The following is a 10,087-nucleotide window of genomic DNA, read 5'->3' as shown; positions in this document are numbered from 1 at the left end:
TTTCATGTTTAAAGTTCTGTAATTTTGTCTTGAAAATTTCACAGAAATAATAACACAACTGTTTTAACACAGATTTGACAGTCTTGAGGTTGTCCATTACTGCCCAGGTGAGGGAGGTACCTGCTCAGGTATTGTAACTTGTGTCATATAGCTCAGAGTAAATGGAGCATGTCCTATAGCATGTGTTCATTTGGTTTGGGGCAACATATAAAATGTTCTCGCCGGGGTCAAAGGGTAAATGGTGGTATCAAAATGACTGCCACAAAGAAATGTACTAATGTATAACTTTTTAGGTCATCATGGACAAGATGCTGAAATGTTTTTGACTACTATATTTCGTTCCCAGGACCCCATCCCCGCAGGAGGCCCTTTGACATTCGGTAGGCCGTCATTGTAAATAAGAATTTGTTCTTAAACTGACTTGCCTAGTTAATAAAAGGTTAAATTAATTCATTAATAAAATTCGATGTGGTCTTTCCAGCAGTGTTTTACCGCCCCCAAGCGGACAAATGCGGAATAACACCGTATTATCTTCACGAATCAGAGAAAGAGAAATTCTCTGCGAATCAGAGTTGAGAAAACATGTCACATGACCAACAGTAGTGAAGTCAAAGACAGATCTTTGAAGCCATTTCGGCCATTGTGGAAAGTGGAAAGGACCTCGCCAAGAAAGGACAAAATAAAGCATTGAAAGACAAGGGAAAGGGACAAGACAACAACTGTCAAATCTGCCAGTAACTCGCGATTGTAGAGATGGTCCAATCGTGCTCAGCTTACGGATGCAAAAACAGATATCATAAAGACAGAAACATTTCATTTCACAAGTAAGTTCAACTCCCGACATCACCACGGTCACTCTACAGATAATGATCATGCATGCTCTAGCTGTCTAGCCTCGTCTTGTTTACTATCTAGTCAGTTGACAAGCTGTTATCACAGCTTTTGCACAGTTGTTGACAATCGCAAGATTCCCCATGACCTAGCCCAGTCGCGAACCAGGCTTCACGTAAAAAGGGGAAACGTGACAACGATGTGATTTTGGAGGTATGGCAACTCATGACCTAACTATCTAGCTTCTGTTGACTTAGTTGTAGTTGGGTTAAACGCGTGGGAATTAGCTACCCATCGTGGCTGTGTTGGTGTTGCTTATAAGTAGTAGATTGCAATGTTCTTGTGGCCTCTCACTGGTATCTTGTTAATTATCGTTTGCTGCGTTCCACCGCGCGTCAGACTGGCGCTGCGCTGCGTTCCACCGCGCGTCAGACTGGAGCTGCGCTGCGTTCCACCGCGCGTCAGACTGGAGCTGCGCTGCGTTCCACCGGGCGTCAGACTGGCGCTGCGCTGCACCGGGCGTCAGACTGGCGCTGCGCTGCACCGTGCGTCAGACTGGCGCTGCGCTGCACCGTGCGTCAGACTGGCGCTGCGCTGCACCGTGCGTCAGACTGGCGCTGCGCTGCACCGTGCGTCAGACTGGCGCTGCGCTGCACCGTGCGTCAGACTGGCGCTGCGCTGCACCGTGCGTCAGACTGGCGCTGCGCTGCACCGTGCGTCAGACTGGCAGACGTTGGCTACTTAGGCTATTTACAGTCGGCAGATTCAGCGGTTGACCAATGTAGCCAGTTGGAGGAGCGATGGTTGGCTAACAGTAGTTGGTGCTAAGCTTAGCTCCTGCAACAGTGACTAGCTACTGGACTACCAACACAGTAACAACAGTATTTGTGAACCTTCGAGTTTGTTTTGTGTTTGATACTGTAATGTAACAATACTTTTGTCGGTGTATTGCAGGTTCCCTCTAGCACGGCCAGACGTCTGTGGGAAATGGGTTGCGGCAATGAGGAGAAACAATTTCAAACCAACCAGATACAGTAATATCTGCTCTCAGCATTTCACTAAAGACTGCTTCAAACCAGAGTGCAACAACCGTGTCCTGAAGGAGAATGCTGTACCTTCTCTATTCTGTTTCAGTAAACTACAAGTCAAGGTAAAACGCACACACAAGGAGGCATCATTTTCCTGTGGAACCTATAGCCTGGTCTCAGATCTGGTTTGTACAGTCTTGCCAATGCCTTTGGTTGTTGTCACACCTAATCGTGTCTGGTGTTACAATTGGCATGACAACAACCTAATGAGTTGATAAGACCGAACACATCTGGCACCAGGCTGGGGTATGTATACCAAACTATCAAACATGGAATTCTTTTAGATTTGTACTTAATTATTATTTTTCATAGGCAGAGTCCTTGGTGGACCCGTTACCTCCAGAGATGGACTTCTCTCTGACCCTCCCCTCCCTCCCCCTCTCTGACACAGAGGAGACTCAGCAGGAGATACAGACAGAGACCCATCACACTGTAGACCCCTTACCCCTGGTAGAGAACCTTCCCCACAGCATGTCCATCTCCTGCGACCACAACTACACCGTGGAGGACACTGTCCAGCAGAAGAAGAGGATTGAGCAGCTGGAGGAACAGCTGGACAAGCTGAGGAAGAAGTTAAAGACCGTACAGCAGAAGTGTCGGAGGCAGGAGAGACAGTTGAAGAGGTTTAAGGCTATCGGAGAGTTCCAGAGGATGAACAGGGACCCGGCGCTAGGGGAGGGATATGTAATTCTACCCCAACAGCTTTATGATGCGCTCAAAGGGATTGAGCCCGTAGAGGGTCCATGAAGCCTCACACACCTAGCCTGGGTGCCAAGTCTGTGGAGTTGGCAAGACCACAAACCGGTCTGGGACCAGGCTGTAATAGACCAGGCTTACGGACCCTGGTTCTCTGGGTCTGCCTTCAGTGTATTGGGGGCGTGGTTGTCCCAGGTTTATCAGTCCCTGCTTTATTTAAAGGGTCAGTGTGGGGACTCTCACATCACCTCTCCCAATAGAGGTGTAGCGGATGGCTAAGCTGTCTCTACTACCTTTCTGAGACCTATAGAACTACTGCCGTCCTGTATCCAGACAGGTCTCGTCTAGGGGTCAGTGATATCTCGTCTAGGGGTCAGTGATATCTCGTCTAGGGGTCAGTGATATCTCGTCTAGGGGTCAGTGATATCTCGTCTAGGGGTCAGTGATGTCTCGTCTAGGGGTCAGTGATGTCTCGTCTAGGGGTCAGTGATATCTCGTCTAGGGGTCAGTGATGTCTCGTCTAGGGGTCAGTGATGTCTCGTCTAGGGGTCAGTGATATCTCGTCTAGGGGTCAGTGATATCTCGTCTAGGGGTCAGTGATGTCTCGTCTAGGGGTCAGTGATGTCTCGTCTAGGGGTCAGTGATGTCTCGTCTAGGGGTCAGTGATATCTCGTCTAGGGGTCAGTGATGTCTCGTCTAGGGGTCAGTGATGTCTCGTCTAGGGGTCAGTGATGTCTCGTCTAGGGGTCAGTGATGTCTCGTCTAGGGGTCAGTGATATCTCGTCTAGGGGTCAGTGATATCTCGTCTAGGGGTCAGTGATGTCTCGTCTAGGGGTCAGTGATATCTCGTCTAGGGGTCAGTGATATCTCGTCTAGGGGTCAGTGATGTCTCGTCTAGGGGTCAGTGATATCTCGTCTAGGGGTCAGTGATGTCTCGTCTAGGGGTCAGTGATATCTCGTCTAGGGGTCAGTGATGTCTCGTCTAGGGGTCAGTGATGTCTCGTCTAGGGGTCAGTGATGTCTCGTCTAGGGGTCAGTGATATCTCGTCTAGGGGTCAGTGATATCTCGTCTAGGGGTCAGTGATGGTGATTTCCTGTGTGTCCGTGTGGAGCGTTGTAATGCAAGCCGGTCGGGTGTGTTTTCCACTTTTGTCACAGACAACCAACGACACAATGTCTTTTGTAGCATATTCTATTTCATCTTCTTCAGGCTGTAAACTTAAAGGGAAGAATCCCTCAAAGTACAATGACTCTATTTGAAGGGTTGATTTTAGTGTGTTGGAGGGAGGACCACTTGTGTGTACTGTATGTCGTTGTTTAGTGATGTTAGTCAATTTATGCCTCTACTCTTGGACAAAAAATGGGAGGTTTGTAATTGGCCGGGACTTTCTCTTCTACTGTAATATGAAATCATGTGACCCCAACTGGTCAGCTGTCACTTTGAACTATTGTTGCTGCTGGGCAACAACTTTTGCATTAGAGCAAAAAATGTTTCAATAAAAAATACAATTAAAATGTTTTCATGAGCAACAACAGATTTTTGGACAACTTTTCCCAGGATCCCTTGAGGGTGAAATGTAATATTCATGTAGGATTTCTGTTCTTAATAACCCTTGAGCACAGCATGGACCTGGGAGGCTCGCATGGATGTCTGTATCCACAGTTATCCACCAATGAAACATCTTTTCAACTCAATTCTTCTTATATTCCCCCAAAATGTTGTTTTTTTGACGATAAATGCAGTTTTTTTAAAACTTAACGGCAAACGGAACACTGACCTATGGCAACGTGTGTTGAGTCGCAGGAGATTCACTTTTAAAACGACACAATGTTATTTCCCAGAGCCCGAGACTTGATTAGTTGGGTCTTGAATTGCAGAAGTCATAGTTAAAACTGCTTGGGATGCTATTTTTAATGCACCGTGAAGAAGTTGTGATTTATTATGAGGGGGTCCCTGATGAATTCAACGTCTAGCAACCCCTGATACAGGGTCCCATGTAGGATGCACCGAATGGCGTTTCAAGGTGAAGTTTCTCCTAGGTACAGATCTAGGATCAGCTTCCCCCTCATCCATTCCTAACCTTAACTATTAGTGGTGAAAATCCAAAACTGACCCAAGATCTGTCTAGAGCAACTCCCCCCTCACATTGTGGGCCAGTTACAGGAGATGGAATCGTTTGTCTAATCTGATTTAAATAACCACATTGTGGGCCAGTTACAGGAGATAGAATCGTTTGCCTAATCTGATTTAAATAACCACGTTGTGGGCCAGTTACAGGAGATGGAATCGTTTGTCTAATCTGATTTAAATAACCACATTGTGGGCCAGTTACAGGAGATAGAATCGTTTGCCTAATCTGATTTAAATAACCACATTGTGGGCCAGTTACAGGAGATAGAATCGTTTGCCTAATCTGATTTAAATAACCACATTGTGGGCCAGTTACAGGAGATAGAATCGTTTGCCTAATCTGATTTAAATAACCACATTGTGGGCCAGTTACAGGAGATAGAATAGTTTGCCTAATCTGGTTTAAATAACCACATTGTGGGCCAGTTACAGGAGATAGAATCGTTTGTCTAATCTGATTTAAATAACCACATTGTGGGCCAGTTACAGGAGATAGAATAGTTTGTCTAATCTGATTTAAATAACCACATTGTGGGCCAGTTACAGGAGATAGAATCGTTTGTCTAATCTGATTTAAATAACCACATTGTGGGCCAGTTACAGGAGATAGAATCGTTTGCCTAATCTGATTTAAATAACCACATTGTGGGCCAGTTACAGGAGATAGAATCGTTTGTCTAATCTGATTTAAATAACCACATTGTGGGCCAGTTACAGGAGATGGAATCGTTTGCCTAATCTGATTTAAATAACCACATTGTGGGCCAGTTACAGGAGATAGAATCGTTTGCCTAATCTGATTTAAATAACCACGTTGTGGGCCAGTTACAGGAGATAGAATCGTTTGTCTAATCTGATTTAAATAACCACATTGTGGGCCAGTTACAGGAGATAGAATCGTTTGCCTAATCTGATTTAAATAACCACATTGTGGGCCAGTTACAGGAGATGGAATCGTTTGCCTAATCTGATTTAAATAACCACATTGTGGGCCAGTTACAGGAGATAGAATCGTTTGCCTAATCTGATTTAAATAACCACATTGTGGGCCAGTTACAGGAGATGGAATCGTTTGTCTAATCTGATTTAAATAACCACATTGTGGGCCAGTTACAGGAGATAGAATCGTTTGCCTAATCTGATTTAAATAACCACATTGTGGGCCAGTTACAGGAGATGGAATCGTTTGTCTAATCTGATTTAAATAACCACATTGTGGGCCAGTTACAGGAGATAGAATCGTTTGCCTAATCTGGTTTAAATAACCACGTTGTGGGCCAGTTACAGGAGATAGAATCGTTTGTCTAATCTGATTTAAGTAACCACGTTGTGGGCCAGTTACAGGAGATAGAATCGTTTGTCTAATCTGATTTAAATAACCACATTGTGGGCCAGTTACAGGAGATAGAATAGTTTGTCTAATCGGCTTTGACTCATCTCCACTTTGTTACAGCAGATGTGTTGAATGTCTGCATCCCGTTGACTCCGTTGCTGCATATCGTGGATTGGCTTTCTTCTTGGTACAACTTTTGATAAAGGTGATCCCCAGTTATTGCCCCAGTATCTGTGTGTTAGGGATACGTGTCGGTTGTTAGGGACAGGGACAGTTGTAAATCATGCAGCGCCTTGTGTCACAATGCAGATTTTAGAGTAACAACAAATGTCGGTACATATAAGTGTGTTACATCGGCTGAAAGCTTAAATTCTTGTTAATATAACTGCACTGTTCAATTTACTGCAAAAAAAAATGCCGTGCTATTAGGTTGAGCAGAGCTCCTAACAACAAAGTGCTGTGCTATTAGGTTGAGCAGAGCTCCTAACAACAAAATGCTGTGCTATTAGGTTGAGCAGAGCTCCTAACAACAAAATGCTGTGCTATTAGGTTGAGCAGAGCTCCTAACAACAAAATGCTGTGCTATTAGGTTGAGCAGAGCTCCTAACAACAAAATGCTGTGCTATTAGGTTGAGCAGAGCTCCTAACAACAAAATGCTGTGCTATTAGGTTGAGGAGAGCTCCTAACAACAAAATGCTGTGCTATTAGGTTGAGGAGAGCTCCTAACAACAAAATGCTGTGCTATTAGGTTGAGGAGAGCTAACAACAAAATGCTGTGCTATTAGGTTGAGGAGAGCTAACAACAAAATGCTGTGCTATTAGGTTGAGGAGAGCTCCTAACAACAAAATGCTGTGCTATTAGGTTGAGGAGAGCTAACAACAAAATGCTGTGCTATTAGGTTGAGGAGAGCTAACAACAAAATGCCGTGCTATTAGGTTGAGGAGAGCTAACAACAAAATGCTGTGCTATTAGGTTGAGGAGAGCTCCTAACAACAAAATGCTTTTTTCACAGCGATAGGTTTGATACATTCACCTTTGAAATTGAAATGTGAACTTACATTCTGAAATCTTGCTCTAATTTATCATCCAAAGGGTCCCAGAGATAACATGAAGTGTCGTTTTGTTAGATAAAATACTTTTTCATATCCTAAAAAGGTTCATATAGCAAGATCAATTTTGTATTTCCACTCGTTCAATTTACAAAGAAAGAAATCTGTAAAACTCTAACCCTAAACGTTGTTTCAACCAGTCAAAATACATTCATATTTATTCCTCAGAGATCCTAGAACGTAACCAGACTTCACTATATCATTAGGGGTGTAGTATATCCTATAGGACACCATATCAGAGATCCTAGAAGGTAACCAGACTTCACTATATCATTAGGAGTGTAGTATATCCTATAGGACACCATATCAGAGATCCTAGAAGGTAACCAGACTTCACTATATCATTAGAGAGCTGTAGTATATCCTATAGGACACCATATCAGAGATCCTAGAACGTAACCAGACTTCACTATATCATTAGGGCTGTATGTAGTATATCCTATAGGACACCATATTTGGTCAGAGAGCGACGCCTTCATGGCACGCCGATGACGTGGGCGGTCTTCACTTGAATGACTCTTAACTTTGTCAAATAAGCACCAATCGGGGTCAAACAAGACTAGCTAGATAGCCAATGAGCTGGGCTTTACGGGAGTGTCCGGAAACCCTGTATCTGTCATAAAATGTAGCTGCTAACCTTGTGCGACAGCATGCCTTTTCCTTTTGGACAAAAATTCTATGAATATTCAGAGTTATGAAAACTGGTTGTTTTTGCAAATGTTGAACTAATAATATGGCTACAAATACTGGAAAAGCTGGTTCGCTCATACTTCAAGTTATCTGTCTGTCAAGTAAACTTTGCACATACACTGCCATCTTGTGGACACCATCGGAATTACAACCAGAGTGATGGCTGGAACTGGGACCTTTCTGGGACCATTTCAAAGATGGTGGTAGAAAAATAACTTGTTTTTTTTATTTGTATTTTCTTTTACCAGATCTATTGTGTTATATTATCCTACAATCAATTCACATTTCCACAAACTTCAAAGTGTTTCCTTTCAAATGGTACCAAGAATATGCATATCCTTGCTTCAGGGCCTGAGCTACAGGCAGTTAGATTTGGGTATGATATTTTAGGCGAAAAAAAAAAGGTGCTAATCCTTAATACATTTTAAAGGCTGATTTACAGTCTGTTTATTGACACTAGATAATTGTCGTAGTGACGTCATGAACATTATGTTGTCGTCTGATATCAAACTTGTGTTTTCTTTACGAAGAAGTATATACGCAAAACGACAGCCTCTGCATGACGTCAGCAGCCCGGTGGTCCAAATGGCCGACTTTCTCTATTTTAACACCCATAAACACATCCATTTAAAAAGTACTTCAGTAAATGTCAACCTGGCAAACCAGGCAACATTTCTAAACAATAGCTAGATTTCCACCCAATTGGCGACAGATTTTCAAGCGAATATTCAAAAATGTGCATAAAAGAGAATATGCTAATTTTCCCACCAGTGGTGTTTCCACCAAACTGACTTGTTACACACAAAAAGAGCTGTGCGTGATGACGTAGTGCACACAAAAAGAGCTGTGCGTGATGACGTAGTGCACACAAAATATACTTTTTCACTTAAATGTTCATATACCGAATAAAAATATATGGTTCAAATGTGTTTCCATCGCATTTTCAACTCTGCCTATTGTTTTGTCAAAATAAACTGTTGCGTTAAATAGTAAATGTGCCTATTCTGGTCTTGGCGTGGGCGCTCTAGCCAACCGCTCACAGACACAGTGCGGGTCTACATGAGATTATGGATAAAAAACGAGAATATGTTTACTTGTTAAAACGGCAGTCAAGCATCGATCATCGTGTCACCAGAATAAAACAGACCATTGATTTTTATTGGAAAGGTGCAATCAAGACCACCGTGCACTTTCACCACCCCTGTGAAGGTCTTTATAATAGATTGAATCTGTAGCCTAATAAATCAAATAATAATATAAACTACATGGTTACCGAGTCGTAGCGGGAAGACCACACTTCATCACCGTGACTCCAAATTTACTTCGATATGATGGTTATGCCAACGCCATTTCTCGTATCATTCATTTTACCGACACATTAAAGATCCCACCATGTCGAACGAACAAATGACCTGTCGGTATTTATAACCGAAACTTTCTTGTTTCTATCACAGCTGTCTTGATTCGTTGTTTTTAGTTTCTTTTTATGACTTCACTCACATTAAAACTGGATGGAAAATGGTTCGTGTTTTGGTTCGTTGCTAGATAGCTGACGAGTCAGTTGAAATGACCAGAGCATAGCTGACAACGTCTTTTAACTTTAGCTACGTTTTATTCATTATTACAGGGAAATAAAACATCTTCATTTACAAGGTAATGGCGAGTTTACAGAAAAAAAATGTTTTAAACCAAAGTGTATGAGAATTGTTGAACTCTTGCATCTTGTCTCAGGTTGATCTGGTTGCTGTGGCAGTCCGATAGGAACCCATGTTTGCCAGATCCGATCATATGGTCGGAGGCATTGCGGAGCCTCCGGAGGCCGAGGACGATTTGAGCTCCACGTTGTATCGCTATGCACCTCTCAATGTTGTAACAATGCGGAGGGCTCCGTATATTGATTGGTTTACCGGTAGGTGAGGGCGGGAGGTCCTGTATAAACGCAAACTCACTTCCTTCACAAACAACTCTGAGCTTCTCGGGGAAGGACAGGAAGTATGAATGCCCTGACAGGAAGTGTGAATGCCCTGACAGGAAGTGTAAATGCCCTGACTTCTGCAGAGGCCATATCATCGTTAATGCTGCACGGCCAAGGCAGACGGCAGATGGACCATGAAGTGCCTTTAAACCCCTACACATGACAATGGACGTTTCAATAGTGGCAGAGATTTAAACCAAAGAGTATTATTTTTCATAACTAACCCAAGTTA

General features: G+C 43.2%; 1 protein-coding gene across 1 annotated transcript; it reads left to right on the top strand.

Annotated features, from left to right (window-relative positions):
* The first annotated feature begins 622 nt into the window (after positions 1-622).
* Positions 623-2,795, top strand: LOC118380900 (THAP domain-containing protein 1). Its single transcript, XM_035767865.2, has 3 exons — positions 623-824; positions 1,786-1,981; positions 2,232-2,795. The coding sequence occupies exons 1-3, from the start codon at positions 754-756 to the stop codon at positions 2,664-2,666; spliced, it is 702 nt and encodes a 233-aa protein (XP_035623758.1). The 5' UTR covers positions 623-753; the 3' UTR covers positions 2,667-2,795.
* The last annotated feature ends 7,292 nt before the right edge of the window (positions 2,796-10,087 follow it).

This window comes from Oncorhynchus keta, chromosome 9, assembly GCF_023373465.1.
Source record: "Oncorhynchus keta strain PuntledgeMale-10-30-2019 chromosome 9, Oket_V2, whole genome shotgun sequence".
Lineage (NCBI taxonomy): Eukaryota > Metazoa > Chordata > Actinopteri > Salmoniformes > Salmonidae > Oncorhynchus > Oncorhynchus keta.
Note: the sequence above shows the minus strand (reverse complement) of the source record. Positions and strands in the feature narration are given on the sequence as shown.